The 25,695-nt window shown below is 45.5% G+C and overlaps 1 protein-coding gene across 1 annotated transcript in view; it reads left to right on the plus strand.

Annotated features, from left to right (window-relative positions):
* The window catches only part of PPP2R3A (protein phosphatase 2 regulatory subunit B''alpha), a 1,495,967-nt gene that overhangs the window by 92,270 nt on the left and 1,378,002 nt on the right, over positions 1-25,695 (plus strand). Inside the window, 3 exon segments of the mRNA XM_030217215.1 lie at positions 15,876-17,513; positions 17,516-17,877; positions 17,880-18,560. Coding sequence (XP_030073075.1) covers positions 16,532-17,513; positions 17,516-17,877; positions 17,880-18,560 — 2,025 coding nt within the window. The 5' untranslated portion in view covers positions 15,876-16,531.

The following is a 25,695-nucleotide window of genomic DNA, read 5'->3' on the forward strand; positions in this document are numbered from 1 at the left end:
GGTAGTGTTGGCTCAGGATGGAGAGTCATAGGAATTTCTTGTGGGACTTGTGGATTGAGATGTGAGTGCAGGCATCCTGGAGATCCAGGGAGGCCAGCCAGTCATTTTTCTGAATGAGTATGAGGATGGTTCCCAGCAAATGCATTCAGAAGTTTTCCTTCTGGACGTATTGGTGAGGTGCCTGAGGTCCAGGATGGGTCAGAATCCTCCTGTCTTCTTGGGGACTAGGAAGTACTGAGAGTAGAACCCCTGGTTGAGCTCTGCTGGGGGGTACAGTCCTCTATAGACCTCATCCAGAGGAGAGTCTGGATCACTTGGCGAATGAGGTGGGTTACAGGTTCTGGAATGTTGTGCATGGAGGTATTCTGGATGATGGGAGGGTGTGGAATCTGATCTGGTAACTGTTCTGGTGATGTTGAGGACCCATTTGTCTATTGTTATCTGCCTATGCTGGTAGGTTGTGACACAGGGTTGAGACTTTTGACGATGGGGTTGCCGCTTTGAGGTGCCATCGTACCGCCTTGAGCCATGATGGTGTCTGCGGTAGTGGGTGGTCTGTGTCTTCTAGATGAGGTGGGCCACACCACACTGTCCTTGGAGATGGTTCACAGGGTGGTGCAATGGTCCTTCAGGGTGTTAACTGTCTCTTTAACTTTTGTCCCCAAATAGGTTCTACCCAGAGCAAGGGGCGTCAACAAGGTGTTGGTGTGTGTCCTTGTGAAGTCTCGAGGCCCTCGGCCATGCCATGTGTCTTGCTGCTATGGCAACAGTGACTGCGGGCAGAGGTCTGAAAGGCATTGAAGGCCACTCTGATCATGTATTTCCGCATTCTTTCATGTCCCGGAGGATGGGAGCGATGAGAGTTTTTTTTATCTGGTGGCAGGAAGGACAGAGCTCCTCAGTCTTCTTCCTGAGAGCATTGTTGTAGAGGATTTGTTGGAAAATGTGGGCGTAAGTTTTGGCATTCAGCAGGGTTCCATGGTACAATTTCTTTCCAATGATGTCCAGGGTTTTTAGTTCTTTTCTTGGGGGGTCATTGGCATGCGTCTTGGATCTCCTAGCCTTCTTAGGGCAGATTCCACAGTGATAGATTGGTGAGGAAGCTGCGGCTTGTCAAAACCCGGGCAGGCAAGGACTTGGTACTTGAGGTTGAGCCGCTTTGAAACAGCCGATAACGTTGTCTGCCAGATTTTTTCTTGACAGTCCAGGAGGAGCTTGTGGACTGCCATTGTTGTGATGGATTTTGGCGTGTCTAGATGTTTGAGGATGCCGAGTGATTCGCAGCGCTGGTCAGGGAGTTCAGTTGGGGTGAGTCCAAGATAGGTTGAGACCTTTTGCAGGAAGTTGGGGTAGGTCAGGTCCTCTGGAGAGGAGGGGGGATCTGTGGAAGCGCTGATGGAACCGAGTCTGTGAGGATGCCCGATGAGAACTGGGATGTTGTGGAATGGAGGTCTTCTCTGTCCGACGCTGAGTGGTCCGGGATGGGTTCATCCTCTGGGTCTGAGAGATAGACTTCTGAGGGAGGGTTCCAGTGGAGCTGATGAGGGTTCTGGTAAGTTAGTGTCTCCAAGGTGAGTTGGAGGTACTGCAGATGGCATGGAGAGCTGTGTGATGAGCCAACTGAAGAAGTCAAGAATCTGCTGGTGTGGTACATTTGGGGCCCCTTGTAATTCGGTACTTCGGTCTGGCGGTGCTCGGGTGGTCTAGGTGGGGAGGGTTTCCGGGGGGGGGGGGGGGGGGGGGGTTCTGTGTTTGCGGTGATGAGGCGACATTTCCTCCCGTTGAGGTGAGTATGAGGAAGAGGAGGTTGTTCTGTGCCTTTTTCTACACTCATCATGCCTGGTTGGGCTTCTGTGATCTGAGGGGGTTTGCCTCCTCTTTCCTCCATAGGTTTCAGGTCTGCTAGGCTGTTTTCTAGCTGTACAGGGAGCCCTGATGTTTTCAGTGCACTGGCCTTTTAAGGGGGCGGGGCCCATGTTGATCTCAGCTCCGGAGGATATAGCATAGTTGGGCAGTGTCCGGTTGTGGAGAGGAGCCATACAGCTTCAGAAGGAGCTTTTCACTGGGTCTGTCTGCCGTTGTGAGAGCAGGATCTGCAACACCAGTGATGTGTAGAACTTCAGGCATGGGAGGTGGTGTTGGAGCAGTGTTTTGCTGGCTCAAGGCTGAAATTGGAGTCATCGTGGGCATGAGGGTTGTGGCCTGCAGGCCAGTAGCAGGGGTTGCTGCCTATGCCAGAGCTGCTTTGAGCAGATTGAGGGCAGACGTCAGAGAAGCCACTGCAGCACTCACATTTTCATCTAGGTGAGCCCAGGTCGAACACGGAGCATCCTGGGAGGGGTCAGAGCCGGCGTCAGTTCATGTTTGAGTCGAGGTAGGCAGCTGTGGAGGTGGAAGGTTGCTCCTGACCATGAGGGAGAGCCAGGGATCTTTTTCCCTTCTTTTTTTAGATTTTTTGCTGGTAGTTCTTTCGTGTTCTTAAGTGTGTGTGGGCGGTGTTTTCTTGCTGTTGGGGACATCTGGAGGCACAGGGAGCAGGCAGCCATGAGGTGAGCTGTGCCTAGGCATTGGACTTACACATCGTAGGCGTCTGTGGTACTCATTTTCTTCCTGCAGGTTGGACATTTTTAAAACCCGGTTGGAAGCATCTGAAGCTTTTGGTGTAGGATCAGCCGGTTGTTAGTGATGAAGAGGAGAGCAAAATCCGTCTGTTGTGCAGGGCAGATGAGGTAGACTGAGGGGGAAGGGGTCACACTGGGACATATAGAGGGTAACCTACTCAGTCTCAGAGGGGTATCTTCAAAAGCTTCCCTCAGAGCTCTGGGAGAGAGCTATCTCCTTCCGGGTTTGTCGGATGATGTCACTAGTGTGTGGCTGACTCAGCCTTCTTGTCCATGGAGAACATAGGTTTTAAAAGAGAAGAGTAAAGTGATGTGGTAGCTGTGTTAGTCTGCTTTTAAAGATAATAAATAGAAATAAAACAAAAACATAGAAAAAAATATAAAGATAAAGACGTAGCGACCGCACCTTGAGTATTGTGTTCAATTCTGGTCGCCGCATCTCAAGAAAGATATAGTGGGAATTGGAAAAGGTGCAGCGAAGGGTGACTAAAATGATAATGGAGATGGGATGACTTCCCTATGAAGAAAGACTAAGGAGGCTAGGGCTTTTCAGCTTGGAGAAGAGACGGCTGAGGGGAGACATGATAGAGGTATATAAAATAATGAGTGGAGTGGAACATGTGGATGTGAAGCGTCTGTTCACACTTTCCAAAAATACTAGGACTAGGGGCATGCGATGAAACTACAGTGTAATAAATTTAAAACAAATCTGAGAAAATGTTTCTGCACCCAACACGTAATTAAACTCTGGAATTCGTTGCCGGAGTACGTGGTGAAGGCGGTTAGCTTGGCAGAGTTTAAAAAGGGGTTAGACGGTTTCCTAAAGGACAAGTCCATAAACCACTACTAAATGGACTTGGGAAAAATCCACAATTCCAGGAATAACATGTATAGAATGTTTGTACGTTTGGGAAGCTTGCCAGGTGCCCTTGGCCTGGATTGGCCGCTGTCAGGGACAGGATGCTGGGCTCGATGGACCCTAGGTCTTTTCCCAGTGTGGCATTACTTATGTACTTATGTACTCGCCCCCACAATAATAGAGGTAGTTTTTGGCACATTAAAAGATCTGCCTTTGTAGCTTTCCATAATGGTTTGAGATTAATTTTATGTAACTGCTTTAACTGTGCTGGAATATAGATTCCCAAATATTTTATCTTATCTATACTCCATTGTAGGGGGAATTGGCCAACCCATCGTAGTTTGATTGAGGGTTTAGTCGGCATTGCCACTGATTTTTGCCTATTTAGTCGGAAACCCGAATAATGACCAAATTCATCTACTGCTTCTAGCAGCCCTTGCAGGGACCCTTGCGGATTTGTAAGGGTTAACAGTATATCATCTGCGAAGGCCAGTATTTTAATTTGTAATTGCGGGGCCTCTACCCCTGAAATCTCTAGGTTCCTGCCCACCATGCGTAAGAAGGGTTCTAGATACAGCAAGAAAAGCAGTAGGGACAGAGGGCAACCCTGTCTTGTTCCTCTCTGTAGTGGAAACGCGGTGGATATCATACTGTTCGCCACTGTATGTGTTGTGGGTTTCGCATAAAGCATAGACACCGCTTTGAGATACCAGCCCTCCAGTCCCACGTATTCCAGCACCTCAAAAAGATAGCCCCAGCGAATCCTATTGAATGCCTTTTCGGCATCTAGGCTCACCAAGATTAGGGGTTCCTCACATGCTTGGGCATGTGCTAGGGCTAACAACGCTCGGCGGACATTGAGTCCCGGGTGCCGCCCTCTCACAAAGCCTACCTGATGGTCGCCCACCAGGAGTGGTATATGCTTTGCCAATCTGTCTGCTAACACTTTTGCCAGTATCTTTAAATCTACATTAAGTAACAAGATTGGTCTAAATGCCTCTGGTGTCTCTGGGGGTTTACCAGGTTTAGGTATTAGGGTGATCAGTGCCTTGTTCGCTCCATCTGGTAAAGCTTCACGTTCCACCACCTCTTCAAAGTATTTTGTAAGTGGGCCACTCTATGGTTCAATATTTTGTAATATTCATAGAGAAACAGTCTATCCCTGGGCTTGTCCCCCCTGCCAATGATTTGATCACCTGTTGTACTTCCAACGCTTTTAGGGGGGCACTAAGCTGTTCACTAGCTTCCCGAGACAGGTGCAGCATTCCCGAGTCCTCTAAGTAATCTGTAATCTGATCCCGTTATATCCTCTGCCCCAAACACCCCAGTAAAATAATCTTGAAGAATTTATTTAATTTCTAACGGTCTATGCTTTTGGGTCCCATCTAGGGCTTTTAAAGTATGGATATACGTTTGTCTGTCCATACTTTGGCAACCTTCAATAGTAGTTTGCCATTCTGATTACCAAATTTAAAATATTGGGCTCGCCTATGAAAGAGGTATTTTTTGTTCTTTCGTGGAGTAGTGTATTCAAACTTGCTAAATTAGCCATCATTGGTCATAGTGTCTGGCTGATGGAATCTGTTGATGTTTTCTTTTCGATTGGGCATAATGACGTTCTAGTTGAATAATCCCTTGCGCTAGCTGCTTGTTCCTAGCTGCTACATAGCTGATTATTTCGCCTCTCATCACCGCTTTTGATGTCTCCCCAAAATAACCCTGGGGTCTCTTGATGAATATTATTAGTTTCCACATAATTTTCCCATTTCTTTTCAAGGAAGATTTGGAAGTCTGGGTCCCCCACCAGGTATTCCGGAATCTCCAGCATCTGTGTTGTTCCCTAGGGGGGGCCCAGTGCCACATCCACCAATGTGTGATCGGATATTGCCATTGGTCCCACCTTCACCGAGTGTACTGCAGGGAACAAGGATGCTGCTAAAAGAATGTAATCTATGCGGGACCAGGTTCGGTGCGCCTTAGATAAATAGGTATACTCCCGCTGTGTGGGATGCAGAAGACGCCAAGGGTCCACAAGGTCTAGTACTTTACATACGTAGTCTATTCCTTTGCCTCTCTCTTGTCCCCTCCCGATGCCCACCCCTCCCTATCCTCCCATCTACCCCTCTATACCTTCTCCCATGTGCCATGCACATCTGGCCACTGGTCCGTATAACGCGACGGAGGGCTCACCTCCAACCCGGTTCACATATATAACTTTACTTTCCCGTTCCCTCCATCGATAACAGCAAACTATTGTCTAGTCTATACAGTTGTAATAAGTCTTTTTCCCCGCCTCTTTAGTCTCTGTCCATCTTATTAAGGTGCTCTGTTTCTTTCATACCTTGGAGTGTTCACTTATAGGTGGTATCCACGTTTCATGCCCCACTTTCACCCCAAGGAAAGGTTTAGCAACTCCAGAGCTGCCTCCGGGGCTGTGAATGATTTCCAGCCGTTACTTGTCTGTATCCACAGCATGGCAGGGTCTTTCAAAATAAATCTTTTCTGATTCTCCACTGATTTTGCGCAGGCTGGTGTGAATGCACGCCTCTTTGTCATCAGCTGGGCTGAGTAGTCCTGAAATATTTTAATGGTTTCTCCTTCATATTTTGCATCTTCCTTGTTACTTTTATAGCAGCTAAGTATTGCTGCTTTCTGGAAATAACGGTGGAACTTAGCAATAATTACCCTAGGCCTGGTGTCCCGCAGCTGTTTTTGGCCCACTCTATGAGCTCTGTCTAGGTGTATCCCACCTCCTTCCGCTGCTTCTGGGAACCGTGCTGCCAACCAGGTTTCTAGGGTAGCTTTAATCTGGCCTTCCGTGAGTGTTTCTGGAAAGCCCATGGTCCTTAGATTTTCCCTCCTTGATCGATTCTCCAGGTCATCTAACTTCTGTTGGCACTCCACTGTCAGATGTTCCAGCTTTTCTATACTTGCCATATGCTCATGCTGAACGTCTTCAACGTCTGAGGCTCACGTTTCCAGCTCGCCTGTACAGCATGTCAGCTCGGATGCGAGGGCCGTTAGCCCGTTTAGTTGTTCTGAAAGCTGGCTGAATCGTGAGTCCAGTGTGCGTACCACTGCTTCTGTGAGTTCTGCCACCAGCAGCTCCGCTGTTGTGCACGGTGGGGACGCGGAGGGCGAGGTCAGCGCCATTTTGTTTTCTGCTCCGCAGAGTCGCTCGTCTTTTTGTTTTGTCGTTTTGGTGGTCGCTGACATCTTATTCTGCACCAATTTTTTTTCCATGCACTCTTGCTTGTATTGTAGGTTCTTTGTGCTTCGTACCCTGGAAAAAAAAAGGCAGTGTCCTTTGTTTAATCCACCCCTCTATAGACCCCCGTGGGATCCTTCCACACGGAGGTGTACAGAGGGTCTGGTCTTCAAATATAGGCATCAGAAGGCGTAGTTCAAATCTTATTCCCATGACCACAGCTTTCTGTCTATTAGGATCTAGGTGAATCTTTGGCCATTTATGTTCCCACATAAGACCTATTAAGAATCTACCTAAGTTTGTTCAAAGAGTGAGTGTCACTTGTATGTGATCTGCCTTGTAGGATAAATGATAGGTAAAGAGTAATAGAATAAATAGAAATAAAGACAAAGATAGTTTCCAGGAATAAAGTATTTATTCTCACCAATATAAGATCTTCAGTACATTCATCAGACTCAAGGTTCAACAGCACAGAGTTCTGCGTCCGGTCAAGTGTTGGGGAGACTTCCAAATTTCTGTCTAAATCTCATCCCTTTTATAGTAGTTGGTCTTAATAGAAGTCTATGGCAGGACACTTTTTTTCCTTAATATTGCACAACCTCTGAGGTGCCCATTTGTGCTTCCGTTTTTGTAAACAACTTGTTCCTTAATACTAAAAATATCTGTTCTAGCTATTGCAAATTATTGTGCAACTTCCCTTTTTGTAAATGTTTCCTTAGATACGGGTATCCAAACATCAAAACATGGACATCTCTGTCTTATATCATCTTGTGATCTGGCTTAGCATTTTAGCCATCCATTCCTTGATCTTGGCTTTTGCACTGCTTTTGAATGTCACACTAAATTCTAATGAGTCTTATCAAGCAGCCCTGCTTCTGCAGGTGCTTAGCAACAAGGCCATCATCAGATTTTTAGGCCTAGTCAGTGCCTTTTATCAGTTTAAGCTGTTTAAGGTATGTAAATTGACCCACCACTATTCCAGTGGATGGATCCCAAGCGGGGACACATATTAACTTGCAGGTAAAGCACGTCCTTGCTCAGCCAGTCATAGATTTTTTAAACCTAGCTGGTATTTTACAGCCTGAGTCCTAAAATCTGGCCTTCCACCCTTCCGGTGGGCATCCAGTGAGGGCCTCTTGCTGTAGTATAATTATACATTCCCCACTTGTCACCCCCTCTGGAGAGGGGTGACACAAAGCTCGTCAAGCTTGTCATCATCCATTCCAGAAGGTGGCAAGCTATCAAACGAGAGGGGGAGTTTTGGTCTTACAAATTGTTAGAAGGTATGGTGCAAGATAGGAAACTTCATCCTCAGGTGATATATTATTTGGGCATATGGAATTCCCTTTATATTACCCAACCCCTTGGGCCTTAATCTTGATGTTACCCCTCTTGAGGTAATAGCAATTTCAGGTGGATCATACTAATAAACACTTTCAGGTCTGTCTATGGCTTCTATTATATCTGTTGCATAGCGCATGGGGAGATAATCTAATGTATCTATCTCAGTAGTCCTCGGAAGGAATAGTGGTTTTGATTAAGCATTGTTATGGTGGCTCAACAAATATATGGTTAGTACTCAGATTGCAGGCTGTTTTAGGTTGTAGGTATTCAGAATCCTTAAACAGGTCGGAATGCCTAGACCTTACTATTACTCATCATTAGCATCCAATCATGAGCACTAAAAAGTGGATAACAAAGGTCATGCATGGATCTTGACATATGCATAATGACCTGGAAGTATGGGAAGCATTTTATATATCCGTTACCCCACTTGCAGCTTAGTCAAACCTACAGAAAGACATGCAGCTTAAGTAAGCCTACACCAAAGTTAAACAATTGCATATCTGGTTGATACTAACAGGGTTTATACCTACATTATGATATCATAGCCAGTATTAGGGTTTGATGTTACCCTTGTATCTGAGCAATATCAACTTCAATTTCAATTACATAAACAGAAATAATGGGAAAACTGTTAGAAAAGCAATTAGAACAATAAAGGAAATAATAGGAAAATAAAAATAAAACCTTTTCAATATATAGACAGGATTACTGCTAAACTACAAATAAAACAAAATATGAATCTATAATGTCCATAAACAGCAACAGTAATTCTCAAATTAAGTATCAGTTCTGAATTCTCTTTCATCGATCATGGTTGAGGCGGTGGAAGCGTTGAAGAATCTGGACGGAGATCTGGGTTTTCAGAATCTGGACGGAGATCTGGGTTTTCAGGCTGGCCTGCTGAAGGAAGTGGCTGGTCTTGAGATGGGTAGGCTGGTAACATCTGGTTCTACGGCTGAGTAAACCCGTATATCTTTCACATGGACCCAAAACTTGTGATCCAGTAGTTTGCAAGGTGTAAAGATTATTGCCACAATCTTGGGGGATCTAACATCATTTGGGCCTGGATAGATCTTGAAGACGTACTTGTGGTGTACAAACTTGGATCTTTCCAAGTCTTTATTCTAGGCATGCACAATCATAATTAGTCCATCAAGAGTCAGAGTTTGGCAAAGGAATAAGCAAAATGACTTTATGCCTGAATGATACATTGCTATATCTTGGTGGGCATAATCAGCGTAAACTGAATAAGCAAAAATAATATATAGATGTCAAGAGACATGAAAGACAATGTAAACATGGGGAAAACAGTGCTAATTAAGTTTTTCTGAGTATTGTTAGATGTATCACAATTTTTCTGGCCATCTTGAGGTGTCTTATCTAAGAGTGACTTTGGTGAGGGGGATGGGCCTGGGTCCACCTGCCTGAAGTGCACTGCAGTACCCACTAAAAACTGCTCCAGGGACCTGCATACTGCTGTCATGGAGCTGGATATGACATTTTAAGCTGGCATAGAGGCTGGCAAAAAAATAATTTTTAATTTTTTGGGGGGGTTGGAGGGGGTTGGTGACCACTGGGGGAGTAAGGGGTGGTGATCCCCGATTCTCTCCGGTGGTCCCCTGGTCATTTGGGGCACTTTTTGGAGGCTTGGTCCTAAAAATAAATGGACCAAGTTAAGCCGGCTAAATGCTCGTCAGAGCCAGCCTTCTTTTTTCCATTATCGGCCGAAGCCGGCCATCTCTTAACCACACCCCCGTCCCACCTTTGGTACACTGCCAACATATCCCCTTGAACTTTCGCCAGCTCTGCAACAGAAAGCAGTTGAAGCCAGCCAAAATCGGCTTTTGATTATACCGATTTGGCTGGGTTTAGGAGATGGCCAGCCATCTCCCGATTTGTGTCGGAAGATGGCCGGCGATCTCCTTCAAAAATAAGCTGGATAGTGGGTGGGACTCGGGCAAGATGGCCGTTCAGAGCAGACGCAGGTGACTGAGCTCCCGACTTACCAGACTGTTATTCGATAGGAGGCTCTGTTCTCCGTGCAGGACATGGGGAAATGGAAAGGAAAACCCAAGGAGACGGCCTCCATACTCCCAGGGAATGTTCCCCCCTTTCGACAAACGGTTTTGGAGCGGTACGGGGTTCAGCCATTGACCATGCGGTTACCCGCTTCGGAACGCTCCGCAACAACGTCGGCGGAGATCAGCGTGGAGGCGGTCTCGTTGAGCCCGCCTGGGAACATCAGTCCTCCACAACCAGGAAGCATATCGAAGTCGACGATGAGAGTGGTTGAAGTTCCGTCACCCTCAGGAGGGCCCCGACGCTGGTCTTTCCCCAATCGGAACATAACAACAGAGGGGTTTGTTAACTTCTACCCCTTCTCCGATGGGAGCTACACCGGTATTATTGGAGGTAAAAAAAACCAAAGTGGTGACCTTGGACTCTTTATGGGACGCTATCCAGGGAATGAACTCGCTGCTTTCCCAGGTAACTTGTACTTTTTCTCAAGATATTGATAAATTAAAACAAACACAAAATCAGCATTCAGATAATTTTCAAACCCAGGAAGGACAAATAGAGACTTTGAGAACTGAACTTTCTACTTTAAAAAATTTTGCGGGAACAGTGGCGAAGGATAGAGAAATTCTGGCACGTAAGCTAGAGTTTCTTGAAAATCAGGGGAAGAAAAATAATCTGCGGTTTATTAACTTTCCCAAATCGCCATTAATCCCAGCTACGGATATGTTACGAAAATATTTCAGAGAAATTTTGGGTCTCCCAATAGAGGGATTCCCTCCGATTGTACATACTCAGTACATAACTGGGAGAAAGGCAAATCCCTTGAACCCTCAACCACAGCAACCAGAATTGAATCTCACAGAGTTTTTAGAAAACTCATTGGAACTAATCACGGAAAGGACTACTCTTATCGTCTCATTTGCACTCGAAATGGATAAAACAAATATTTTCAAACTTTATTTTAAACATTTGAATCATAAATTTCTTGGGGAAACAGTTCGAATTTTCCCTGATCTGAATAGAGACACTCAAGCCCGTCGGCGAGAGTTTCTCGTTTAAAACCAAGAATTTTGGCACTGGGAGGACTGTTTAAATTAGTTTTTCCTTGTCGATGTATAATAACTTTGAATTTAGTTACATATACAGTATGTTTATGGAACCCAAGAAATTGAAGGAATTTTTGATTTCTAAAGAAAGCATTGGTCATTCAACCCAGGTAGTCGAATAGAGAGAGAAGACGCTGAGATGTCTGGGCTGCGGGTTTTCTTCATGATCCTGCTCTTTAACTTTTTTTATATTACCTATTAGTTTATTATTATCCTTGTATCTTACCATAAAGTTGTGGTCTAAATGAAAGCAATTTTTTCCATAGAACTTAGGCAGTATGCCGTTCTTAAATTTTTTTTTCTCCTTTTTACTCTATTTCTGTATCCAACATTTATTGTAAATAGATGGATGTCAAATTAAAATGCATAAAAAAAAAAATAAAAAAATAAGCTGGATAGTAACATAGTAGATGACGGCAGAAAAAGACCTGCATGGTTCATCCAGTCTTCCCAACAAGATAAACTCATATGTGCTACTTTTTGTGTATACCTTACCTTGATTTGTATCTGCCATTTTCAGGGCACAGACTGTAGAAGTCTGCCCAGCACTAGCCCTGCTTCCCACCACCGGCTCTGCCACCCAATTTCGGTTAAGCTTCTGAGGATCCATTCCTTCTCAACAGTATTCCTTTATGTTTATCCCACGCATGTTTGAATTCCGTTACCGTTTTCATCTCCACCACCTCCTACAGGAGGGAATTCCAAGTATCCACCACTCTCTCCGTGAAAAAATACTTCCTGACATTTTTCTTGAGTCTTCCTCCTTCAATCTCCGGAAAAGGTTTGTTTGCGGATTAATACCTTTCAAATATTTGAACGTCTGTATCATATCACCCCTGTTTCTCCTTTCCTCCAGGGTATACATGTTCAGGTCAGCAAGTCTCTCCTCATACGTCTTGTAACGCAAATCCCATACCATTCTTGTAGCTTTTCTTTGCACAATACTCCAGGTGGGGCCTCACCAACGACTTATACAGGGATATTAAAACCTCTTTTCTTCTGCTGGTCGCACCTCTCTATACAGCCTAGCAACCTTCTAGCTACGGCCACCGCCTTGTCACACTGTTTCATCGCCTTCAGATCCTCAGATACTATCACCCCAAGATCCCTCTCCCTGTCCGTACATATCAGACTCCCGTGGATTTCTACTCCCTAAGTGCATCACTTTGCATTACTTCGCATTGAATTTTAATTGCCAAATAATAGACCATTCTTCTAGCTTCTGCAGATCCTTTTTCATGTTTTCCACTCCCTCCTGGGTGTCCACTCTGTTACAAATCTTAGTATCATCCGCAAAAAGGCAAACTTTACCTTCTAACCCTTCGGCAATGTCACTCACAAATATATTGATCAGAATCGGCCCCAGCACCGATCCCTGAGGCACTCCACTACTCACCTTTTTCTCCACCGAGCGAATTCCATTAACCACCACCCTCTGGCGTCTGTCCATCAACCAGTTCCTAATCCATTTCACCACGTCGGGTCCTATCTTCAGCCTGTCAAGTTTATTCAAGAGCCTCCTGTGGGGAACCGTGTCAAAAGCTTTGCTGAGATCTAAGTAGATTATGTCTATAGCACGTCCCTGATTCAATTCTCCGGTCACCCAGTCAAAGAATTCAATAAGATTCGTTTGGCACGATTTCCCTTTGGTAAAACCATGTTGTCTCGGATCTTGCAACTTATTGTCTTCCAGGAAATTCACTATCCTTTCCTTCAGCATCGCTTCCATTACTTTTCCAATAACCGAAGTGAGGCTTACCGGCCTGTAGTTTCCAGCTTCTTCCCTATCACCACTTTTGTGAGGAGGGACCACATCCGCTGTTCTCCAATCCCATGGATCCTCTCCCGTGTCCAAGGATTTATTAAACAAATCTTTAAGAGGACCCACCAGAACCTCTCTGAGCTCCCTCAATATCCTGGGGTGGATCCTGTCCGGTCCCACAGCTTTGTCCACCTTTAGATTTTCAAGTTGTTCATACATACTCTCTTTCATAAACGGTGCTTTACCCACTCCATTCTCACATGTACTTTTTCCAGTCAATCGCGGTCCTTCTCCAGGATTTTCTTCTGTGAAAGCACAACAAAAGTATCTATTTAGCAAATTTGCTTTTTCTTCATCATTATCCACATAGCGGTTCGCAGCATCTTTCAGTCTCACAATTCCCTTTTTAGTCTTCCTCCTTTCACTAATATACCTGAAGAAATTTTTGTCACCCCTCCTTACCTTTCTAGCCATTTGTTCTTCCGCTTGCACTTTCGCCAGACATATCTCTCTCTTGGCTTCTTTCGGTTTCATCCGGTATTCCTCTCTGTGTTCCTCTTCTTGAGTTTTTCTGTATTTCAGGAACACCAACTCTTCAGCCTTTATTTTCTCAGCCACTTGCTTGGAGAACCATATCGGTTTCCTTTTTCTCTTGCTTTTATTTACTCTCATTATATAAAGGTTTGTGGCCGTATTTATAGCTTCTTTCAGCCTGGACCACTGTCCTTCCACTTCTCGTACGTCCTCCCAGCCCATCAGTTTCTTCATCAGATATTCCTCCATTTTACTAAAGTCAGCATGCTTGAAATCCAGGACTGAGTTTTGAGTGGCCGCCCTCCACTTCAGCTGTCATATCAAACCAGACTGTTTGATGGTCACTGCTGCCCAGGTGGGCACCCACTCAGACATTTGACACACTATCCCCATTTGTGAGCACCAGATCTAGCGTCGCTCCCTTCCTCATGGGTTCTGTCACCATTTGTCTGAGCAGAGCACTTTGAAAAGCATCCATGATCTCTCTACTTGTTTCCGATTCTGTAGATGGAACCTTCTAATCTACATCCGGCAGATTGAAATCTCCCAGCAACAGCACCTCTCTCTTCTTTCCCTACTTTTGAATATCCGCGATCAGATCTTTATCTAGTTCCTCCAATTGTGACGGAGGTCTGTAGACAACACCCACGTGGATAGAGGTTCTATCATCTCTTTTTAAGGTGATCTGTATCGATTCTTCCTTTCCCCAGGTCCCTGTCATTTCAGTCGCTGCGATATCATTTCTCACATACAGAGCTACTCCTCCACCTATACGACCATCTCTGTCCTTCCTACATAGCTTATAGCCTGGTATGTTTGCATCCCATTCATGGGAACCATTGAGCTACGTCTCCGTGATTGCAACAACGTCTATGTCTGCCTTCAACATCAGGGCTTGAAGGTCATGAACTTTATTGCTTAGACTGTGAGCATTTGTGGTCATCGCTTTCCATCTACATTTCCTGGTATGTGTTTCAACATTTGTGATTTGGGGGTGTCTTTTCTCTTTGGGTACCTTCATATCTTTTTGTTCCACCTTCATTGCGTTTTCTTCCGCCTCAGTTCTATTTTCAGGAACATCACAGTGCTGTAATGGAGCAAAAGAATTCTGTAGGGGAAACACTTGTGAGGGCGGATGGTTCTGTGTCACATAACAAAGTCTGCCTGAGCCTACCGTGAACCATCTATTCTTAGGTGGTTTTATCCTTTGAGGCGGTGGGGAGAATTTGGTATGATTCTGTGCAGTATGATTTTGTGCAGTCCTAGAAGCTGCTTTAAGTGCATTCAATTCCTGCTTTACTTTACTGAGCTCCTGTTTTAAACTAGCAAGCTGAAGACAGATAGGACAAGCCTTAAGTCTCCAGATGATTGGCCTTGAAACTAAAGCACCACAATTATTACAGAGAATAAAAGTCATCCTGATTGGTTGAAATGGGTATGAACAGGTGTACTATGTTGGGGTTAACAGTCTGCAAGATTGCCTGTGTATGACTGAGGAGTAAAGTTAATGAGTTTTGGCTTGTCTATATATGACTGGAAAACCCTGGGGTGGGTGGGATTATAAGTCCTAGTGAGTCAGCCAAGTGCTGTATCAAGAAAAGTTCTCTTTAGGTATGACCAGAAGTGGTACAGTCTGATCAAAGAATTTTCAGTTGATTTAACTTTCAAATTCCCCTAGAATATAACTTTCCTTTAGTAAATAAATCTAAATATTCCCAATAATTGTAGCAGCATCACTAATGTAAAATGCAACTTTATAACCACAATACAGATTCACAAAGTTAGAATGCTACAGGCCCAGAAGCAGTTAGAAAAGCCTATCCTCTATCAGAGCTAGGCAGGAAAGAAAGAGGGTTCACAGGACAAATTAACTAGGCAATAAGCATTAAATTAGAGAGAATATCAGATATCTGAACCTATAGCCAAAAAGTTGAGAAGTTAGAATAAAATAAAATATACTCAGAAATCACTTAGCAGTATTTTGGTTCAGGTCCAGCACATGGAATGCTACAAGCAGTAATTTGGTTCAGGTCCAGCACATGGAATGCTACAAACAAAGTGGTCTGTATGTACTGGACCTGTACTGTAAGGCTGTATGTGAATTCAAGAAAGCCTGGGAGAAGTACAGAGGATCTCTAAGGCGCAGGAAGAGATTGTAGATAATTGTAATTGTTATAGATAGTATTAGCAGACTTGATAGGCCATATATATGTTATTTGCCTTAATTGTTTATGCTTCTGTCTTTAAATATAAAATAAAAAAATAATACTGAGTATAGCTTATCATAGTCTTCTGTCCACTATTTTAAATTACAGAAAAGCCTCATCCGGCTTGAGTTATCTTTAGGTCAAGTTTTCACCTGCACCTGTTATTTTTCATAGTTTATATTCTAAATGTCTGTTTTTTTCTGTCCTTGCAGATCATTCTTCTGTGTCAGAGCTGAATTCTCTATGACCAGGACTGATACCATATTCTTTGACTACACCTGCAGTACATACTAACATCTGTATGCATCAGCTACTCTCATGTCCCCTCATTCCTCTTCCTAATGAGAGACAAAACCAGGGAAACAAAAGTAAACAGGGAATTTCTGTGTGTTACAACTTGTGATAATTTTAAGTCTGCTGAATATTCCTCCTTGGACTTACAGTTGTGGCAGTGACAGTGAAATATGTAGCTGGTTGACTAGACAGATTATGGAATATAAATCTGGTGAATTACATGTATCATATGACCCTTGATGACACCACACACTGAACAGGGACTGTTGCAATCTGACTGTACAGCTGAAATTCAGCCCTAGTAGGAACTAGACTCTTACACTAACATTAGTAGCTTTTTTTCTTGAAGCCCTGCTGCAGCCCTCTGCTCCTCACTACTGCATAGAGCTCCTACCTGTAACATTTTCTTCAATCCCTCTCTTTAGAGGATGACATTTGAACACTTTCAAGAACCCATATGGTGTTGTTCAGACATGAGAATCTGCAGGATGGCTGTTTCTTGCTGAGGACACATCTCTGCCCAGCTGCTTTGGTTTCATTATTATTTCTGGGTGTTTAATCAGATATTGGTGGTATGGCAGCTCCATACAAGCTTGTCATAAGCACTGTAAATAGTTATGGCAGTGTAATGATAGATCAACCCTTCCAACAGGCTGTACATTTCTGTACTGGGAACTGCCAGGCCTCTAAATATGATCTGGATTGCACGGTGGTTCATCACAGTGTCTGTGTACAGCTTATGTGTGTCCCGCAGATCCGTGCAGATGGCTGGGCTACAGAAGTATCTCATAAACATCCATCTTCCTAAAATGGATTAAGCTCAGTTAGAAGTGAGGATTACTACCACATTCTCCCCAGTGTCTCACGGATCAAAAAGGGAGCTGCTTTGCAAGGCACCAGCACCCTGAAGGATATCACTGGTGAAGCCATTAATCTTGCCAGTGGAAAAATTAAGGAGTTTTCATTCAAGAAACTCAAGAGCAGCACCAGTAATCCTGTGACCTACCGGAAAGGCAGGAAAGTTCAACCAGAGTCTTTCAGTCAAAAGTCATTTGACTTTGATCTAAGTTATGTTTGCATGGGTGGTGATGAGAAAAGCCTGCCGATTGGTCTGCAGGGTTCTGTGATGGAGGAGAAAGGGCTACTGTCTAATAGCACTTTCCTGGAGCAGAACATGAATACTGTGGATTCCTTGTACCTCCAGAGTTTATCTGAAGAGAACCTGATTGCCCAGATTTTGGGGAAGCATAAGCTGGACAGCTCTAGCTCTGAGGAGGACATCAAGATGTGCCTGGACATCCTACTAAAATGTTCAGAAGACTTGAAGAAATGCACAGACATTATCAAGCAGTGCATCAAGAAAAAATCTGGTGAGGGAGGTAGTGGCAGTGATACTTTTGCCAACCCAGAGATGATTTACATGAATGTAATGGCGAGGCTTTCCTCATACCTCAAGAAGCTGCCTTTTGAGCTTGAGCATGGGTCTTCTGGATGTACTGAGCTTAGTGACCTGCCAGAGCTGGTAAGCAGTTTACAGAGCTTGCAGCAGATTCCCTTCTCCCTTATCTTGGTCATGAGCAGCCTCCTAAATATGAAGATGTTGTTCTGTCTCCACCATCTGAGAAAAGTTTACCTCCCTCCGTAGTTGAGTCTCAAGCATCTCCACATGCTTGGACTGATGGAATGGTCAATGACACTCCATGCATATCTTCCAGATCTTTGACTGGTGGCATCCAACAGAGTCATTCAAGAACTCTGAAGCTCATCCATGCTCTTTCTCAATCATCTGACAATGCCACAGATAATTTTTCTTCCTCAGCCAGTTTCTGCAGAAGCTGTGAAAAAAGATCCAGTGATTCCATTAAAACTCTGTTCATTGAGGAAGAATTGGACTGGGACAAGGATAAGAAGAAATCCGGAGTAGAGTTCCCTGTAATCAGTCCAAAAGGAGTAGGAAAGAAGAGCGTTCTTCAAATGTTGGAGTAGAGTATGTTAGTATCACAACTGGGGCTGCAGGGAAGGACACTCTCCTTTTTTCTGACTCCATTTCCCTAAAGGAGGACTCCAAGACAGACCATCTCCTAGTCAAAGCCACTGAAGGAGCTACAAGGGAATGTACTAAAAGCAGAGATTGCAAAGAGATTGACAGACTGTTGGTGGACCTGGAGAGTTTTTCACAAAGAATTGAAAATACTCTGAAAGCATCTCCTGTGAAAGAGAGTATCCCTTCTACACTAAACGAGGGCTTTCAGCCCCTTACTGCAGAGCTTGGGGGTAAAACATCTTTCCCTGTCAGAAAGAATTCTTCTTCCTCCATATTAAGAATTAAAGAAACTAAACATAAAACTGAGGAGGAGGAGGAGCAGGACAGAGCCTTCTTGCTACGAATCCTGGAAAGCATCGAGGACTTTGCACAGGAACTAGTAGAATTCCGAACAGGTAAAGGGACATTGTCCAAGGAAAAGGAAGTTATGTATATCCTGCAAGAGACCTTATCACCTACCTCACAGTCTCAGTCCACCACCCAGCAGAGCCTTGCATGGGCTGGAACCAGGGACTTGGGCCCCACATTGCTGATTCAGCAGACACCAGAGGTCATCAAGGTAAGATTCCCATTCCTGTTATTTCATAGTAGTCAGCCTGTGCATTAGTATAGATATAGAGGAGATGACCTATCCTTCTTCATATTATAATGATGTAGAGAAGATAAGTTTTGGGTTGTTGTGCTGATTATTGTCTTCACATATAGTAACTTTTCAAATCATGTATATTATATAGCAGATTTGCTGAGTCATTAATGAGTAAGAAGTTTGCAACTTTCATTGAAGTATGTAAAGATAATTCTCTGAGGACAAGCAGGCAGTGTTATTCCCACATGTGGTGACATCATCCAGTTGACCTCCGTATGGCCGTTGAATCGCTAGTACTACAGAAAGTTCTAGCAGTGTCCCACCTTGTATGCAGTGGTGTCTTCCCGCCCAACGCACAAGAGCGGGTCCCTTGGTCTCTTTTTTTTCCCGCGGAGCTGAGACAACGCGTTTGCATAGTCTTCTCCTCATACTGCGCTTTTTGAAGTATTTTTTGCTATCGCGAGTGCCTTCCCTTGTGGGGAATCATCTTTGTTTTATTTAATTTTTTCTATTTTCCATTCCTCATATTTTTTACAAGTTTTTTTTTTTTTTTTTGCTTTTCTTGGTTTCCTTTTTTTTTCACAAGAGGTTGCGCAATTAGGCCGCAGCCCCAACCTCAATTTGAACACTCCCCTTTTTTAATTGTTCAAGATAGAGGAGTTTAATTTAGCTAAAATTGTTTTTTTCGATGTCCTAGAAGGCTCCCAGTGGCTTTAAGGGGTATGCTAAATGCTGCCACGTTATTTCTTTCATGGACCTGCACAACTAGTGCATTGGGTGCCTTGGCCCAGGTCATGACTCCTCAAGCTGTGACCTTTGTCCTCATAAGTAGGTCAGGACACAAAGAGTGCGAGTGAGTCAACAGGAGAAGCTTTTTGGCTCTTTCATTCTTTCATTCATTTCAATATTATATACTGCTTAGACCTAAGTTGTTTACAGTTTCATTTTACAGGTACTCACAATCTAAGTAGTACATTGTACTACTGTTGTACCTGGGGCAAAGGAGGATTAAGTGAATTGCCCAGGGTCACACGGAGCTGAAGTGGGAATTGAACCTGGTTCCCCAGGATCTCAACCCACTGCCAACCATGAGGCAGCAGTGGGAATCAAACCTAGTTCCTCAGGTCCGCAACCCACTACACTAACCATTAGGCCGCTCTTCCACCAGTGACATCAACCTCCATGGCTGCTCCAACACCAGTAATCACTGGAAGTGCACTTGCAATGAGTGGGTCTCCACCTGTCTCAACACTAGGTGCTGTTAGCAGGCCCCAGGACCAGTCAGCATTGGACCCAACACCAGGGAGATGCTCGGATCATCGTTGGCACTGGGGGATCGAGGCTCTATGCATCAGGGGAAGCCCAAGAAGCATAAGCATCCGTCCTCCTCAACACACGGTGCTGGGAGCACTGGGACATTGGATTCTCTGATACCCAAGAAGCAAAGGCTTGAGAGTACTGCTCCCCCTCCTTGTAAGAGGTGCCGGTGTTCCAGTCATCAAGTGTCCAGGTCCCCATCACCGGTTTGGCACCGATAACTTCGTGTCACAACTATCAGGAATGGTGAGCCCTTGGACCAAAGCCGGAGCTTTGGCAGACAAATCACTGGGGCTGGCACAGGCAGGAGTCAGAACAGACTGGACTAGGATAAACTAACAGACTCAACAAGGCAGGACAGAGGTAAGTAATCACAATGGACAACACAAGAACCGGATCCTGACGAGGCAAGGAAAAGAAGGCAAAGGGCCAGAACTGAAACCCAGACAGGACAAGGCAAGACTCAGAACTGGATTAAAACTGGGACTGGGACCCAGAAATGCAAGACAAGGCAAAACATGGAAGCAGATTAAAACTGGGTCCAGAAAAGAGCAAGGCAAGGACTGGATCCAGACAAGACAAAGCACAACTAGACAGGCAAGACAGGGTAGGAGCTAGGCAACAAGAATAACAGAAGGCAAGACAATAAACAAGACAGTGACAGGATTCAGGATTCTCAAACAGGCTTGGCTGGAACAGGATTCACGATTCTCAACAGGATTCAGGATTCTCAAACAGGCTTGGCTGGAACAGGATTCTGGAATGGGCTTGGCTTGACTGGAACAGTATACTGGAACAGACTTGGCTTGACTTGAACAGGCTTACAGGAACAAAAACAAAAGAGAAAAAGGCAGACTGGAGAGGTCACAGAGCTAGATACAGAGAAACAGTAGGTCTGAACATAAAGGCAACGGCCGCAACCGTGACACTTCGCAGGCTGCCTCTGCACCAGCTCCTATGCCTTTCCCGATGTCCGCCTTCAATGAGTGGTTCCAGAGCATACTCTGAGAAGAGCTGGCACAGTTGCTACAGGGTGCTCCTACTTTGCCATCGATGGTGCTTGTGCCCTCAACAGAGCAGCCCCAGCTTCTCTCTGAGGCTCCACTGATGATGGTGCTTAGATCATCGACACTGGTACCTCACAGGGTGCCAGAGCTGAGACCTGAGCAGGCAGTACTCCCTCTGACATCAAGGGAGGAAGCTTCCTTGGAGTCTGAGTGAAGGGCTTTTTCTCGGAGCATGGAAGTTGTTCCACTACATCAAGGCCACTCATGGGAATCAAATAGAGATCCACGTTACTTCTCAGAGGAAAAGTTATATGGAATACCATCTGATCCCTCACCTCCTCAAGAGAGATGGAAATCTCCAGAGGCGCTCTCTTCACTGGTTTTGTCAGGGAGATGGCTGCGGCTGGAGGAGGAGCCCAGAGCAGAGATGTTATCTGTCTTCAACCAAGAAGGGGTCACTGTACTTTCACCCTATCCTTAAGGATGTACTGATGAGGAATTGGAAATCTTCCCTCTCTGTGCAGGTAGCACCCAAGAAAGTGGATACACATAGGCATATTTCAAAGCACTTAGCCTTCCAAAGTTCCATAGGTTTCTATGGAACTTTGGAAGGCTAAGTGCTTTGAAAATATGCCTCACAGTATCATCCTGAAGGCTCCCGGGTTCGAGAAGGCCCAGTTGTCATCATTATTTGGCTAGGGGCTCTTACGATACCTTGATATTGTGTCCAGGACTGTCTGGAATAGGTGTGGGGATGCTCAGACTCTCATGGCTGCGTGTCTCTGACCTGGAACAGGCTGTTCAGGAGAGTTGGCAGACATACCCTTGACAACCTCCATCTGCTGACCTGGAACAGTCTGTTCAGGAGAGGTTGGCAGACATACCCTCGACAACCTCCATCTGCATCTTCTTCAACAAGAAGATTTTCGACTGGGCAGAGGCGCAGGTCTTTCTGCTCTCCAAAGGTGTAGGTACCAGCCTTCTGTTCGGTCTATTCAGGCGACTCAGGGCCCCCATCCCAGGCCTCGCCAGCTCTGACCCCAGAAATACCAGCCGGCTCTCCAGTCAAAGCAGGGCACAGACTTTTGACTGGCTTCAGCAGGGCAAAGCTGCACAAAGAGTATCCATTCTGGGCAACCTACTGATCGAGGGAGGCTCAATTTTTACCACCACAGATAGTCCTTCATAACATCTGACCAATGGGTGCTTCAAATAGTTTCTTGTGGGTATGCTCTAAATTGGCATCAGCAACCTCCAAATTGCTTCTTACATCAGCTCTTAGCACAAGCAAATACTTGTACAGGAAATCTCCGCCTTTCTGCAGGTCTGAGTGGTCGAACCCCCTATCACCAGGGGAGGAGGGGCAGAGATTCTATTCCAGGTACTTTCTTGAGATGAAGAAAATGGGGGGGATTCCTAGACCTAAGGGCCCTGAACACATTTCTGCTGAAAGAAAGTTCAGGATGATTTCCTTGGGCACCCTACTTCCTCTCATTCAGTTCTCTGGACTTAAAGGATGCCTATCATATCCAGAAGGCTCCCAGATTCGAGAAGGGCCAATTGCCTCACCACTCTTAGTTGAAATCCGCTCTCAAATGAGCTAAGAGCTCTTGGTCTCATGCGTCAGTACCCCAGGCGCGAGAGACCAGAACCTTATACTCATTTGGGGGAATAACTTTTTAGACCTCGTTGCTCGCATCCAGTCCTTCCAGCTCTACACGAGCCTTTACTTGGAGTCTCTAGTTAATAGTACGCTTAGAGGGGCATAATCGACGTCGCCGGCCAAATAGATCGCCGGCGATCTATGTTGGCGGCAGCGCTACAGCTGGCCGGAACCGTATTATCGAAAAAGATGGCCGGCCATCTTTTTTTCGATAATATGGTTTAGCCCAGCCAAATGCTGTGGAGTTCGCCGGGTTTGAGATGGTCGGGTTTGTTTTTCAGCGATAATGGAAAGTTATGTCGGCCATCTCAAACCCCGCCAAATTCAAAGCATTTGGCCATGGGAGGAGCCAGCATTTTTAGTGCACTGGCCCCCCTGACATGCCAGGACACCAACCAGCCACCCTAGGGGTCACTGCGGTGGACTTCAGAAAAGCTCCCACCACGTGCATAGCTCCCTTACTTTGGGAGCTGAGCCCCCCAAACCCACTACCCACAAATGTACTGCACCCACTAAAATTGCTCCAGGGACCTGCATACAGCCTCTAGGACTTATTGCTGCTGTATAACTTTGGCACACCAGTTCACACCTGAAGACTAATCTCTCTGAAAAAGTCCTTTCTTGAAATAACCATGTTTACTCACAGTTAACTGCAGATCAGAGGTTGTGCCCCACTGGCAAAGAGTCCCCTGGTACTAAGATTAGCAGTAGGTCAGAGCTGGCACAATGGTGTACAATGCCCTCTTTCAGCACCATTCAAGGTAAAAACTACGTTCTCTAACGTGGGTAACACAGGACAGGGAACTAAAACTGGCTTACAAAAATGGCCACTACCGCATGGACTACAACAGGAAACAAAACAGGGCACACTCTGACCCAGTTAGCAGGGGGGAAAAGCACCACGGGAGTAGAGCCCAGTACCCTACACCCACCCACAATGCATTGCTAATGTGAGTCTCTGCAGGGCACCTAACAGAAAAGGTGTCACACTCACCCCAGAGCCACATCGCAACCAGGGAAAGGCTGTTGGAGGATACAACACATTCTGCTGTCATGGAGGTGGGTACGGCATTTGAGGCTGGCATACAGGCTGGAAAAAAGTTTTTAGTTTTATTTTTTTAGTTTAGAAGGGGATTGGTGACCACTGGGGGAGTATGGGGAGGTCATCCCCATTCCCTCCAGTGGTCATCTGGTCAGTTGGGGCACCTTTTTGAGGCTTGGTCGTGAAAATAAAAGGACCAAGTAAAGCCGGCGAAATACTGCTTAATGCCGCCTTTTTTTTTCCATTATCGGCGAAAGCCGGCCATCTGGTAGCCACAGCCATGCCCGCCCATGCCCCGCCTACGCTAATCTACCAACACGCCCCTTGAACTTTTGCCGGCGAAGCGATGGGAAAGCGGCGATGCTGTCAAAATGCCGCTTTCGATTATACCGATTTCGCCACTTTTAAGAAATCGCCGGCCATCTCCCGATTTATGTCGGAAGATGGCCAGCGATCACTTTCGATTATAAGCTGGTTAGTCTACATTTCCCAATCACAAGATGTATCTCAGATTTCGAGTGGAGAAATGCCACTTCCAGTATCATGTTCTGCCATTTGGCCTAGCGTCTGCCTCCAGAGTTTTCACCAAGTGCCTGGTGGTAGTCACAGCATATCTTTGCAGACTGGGATTTATGTGTTTCCTTATCTGGATGATTGGCTGGTCAAGAACACATCTCAGGAGGGGCAAATGAGTCAGTGCAGTTGCTAGAACTATTGGGGTTTGTCATAATTTATCCCAAGTTACATCTCATTCCAGTACAACAATTGGAGTACATAGGAGCCCTGCTAGACACAGAGCAGGCTCGGGCCTTCCTTCCTCTACCTTGGTAGCTCTTGCCTCACAGGTCCGCAGCAGCTAGCAGGTCTCGCTTGGCAAATGTTGAGACTGGTAGGCCACATAGCCTCCACAGTGCACTTCACTCCCATAGCACGGCCTCATTTGAGAGTGGACCTTAGCTTCCAATACGCCAGGCCCCTCCCTGCCCATCTTCAAATCCTTGCTCAAAGCCCACCTCTTCAATGTCGCCTTCGGCACCTAACCACTACACCTCTATTCAGGAAATCTTGACTGCCCCAACTTGACATTTCATCCTTTAGATTATAAGCTCCTTCGAGCAGGGAACTGTCCTTGTTAAACTGTACAGCGCTGTGTAACCCTAGTAGTGCTCTAGAAATGTAAGTAGTAGTAGTAGTAGTCTCAAGCCACAGGGAACCTAACGGATGTCATTCGTGTCCCACTGGTTTATCGCTCACGCCTTTCTCTGGTGGACAAGTCGATTCAATTTGACTCTGAGACGTCCATTCTAAATTCCACCACATTAAAAGGTGTTGACAATGGATGCATCCAACCTGGATTGGGGAGCTCATGTGGATGGGCTTCATACTCTCAAAGGTCGTGGTCTGCTCAGAAGGCTCACCTTCAAATCTGTCTCCTCAAGCTATGGGCAATTTGGAACACTCTAAAGGTTTTTCAGAGATCAACTCCAAAAACCTACCCATTATCCAAGTTCAGATAGAACACCAGGTTGCGATGTTTATGTCAGGAATCGGTAGGTATGTGGCAATGGGCTCTTCTTCATGGGATTAACCTTCGTGCTTTATAATTTCCTGGCAAAAACAATTGCCTGGCAGACAGACTGAGCAGGATATTGCAACCGCATTAGTGGTCTCTCAACATGGTGTCACGCCACTGAGGGTGGGTGATCCGGAGTAGTGAGCCCTTGGGCTGCTGCCAGAGACCGGCAACAGCAGAGAACCACCCAAACTGGAAGCGAGGTCAAACACCAACAGGCTGGTACCAGGTACAGGAGTCTTGAATGGGTTTGGCTGGACAGAACTCTGAAGCGGACTTGGCTTGGCTGGACTGGAACCAAAGCTGGAACAGATTTGGCTGGGCTGAACTGGAACCAAATGCTGGAACAGACGGCTTTGGCTGGACTAGAACCAAATGCTGGCACAGGACTTGGCTTGGCTGGACTGGAACCAAAATGCTGGAACGGCCTTGGCTTGGCTGAACTGGAACCAGATGCTGGAACAGACTTGGTTTGGCTGGACTGGAACCAGATGCTGGAACAGACT

This window comes from Microcaecilia unicolor, chromosome 10 (genome assembly GCF_901765095.1).
Source record: "Microcaecilia unicolor chromosome 10, aMicUni1.1, whole genome shotgun sequence".
Classification (NCBI taxonomy): Eukaryota; Metazoa; Chordata; class Amphibia; order Gymnophiona; family Siphonopidae; genus Microcaecilia; species Microcaecilia unicolor.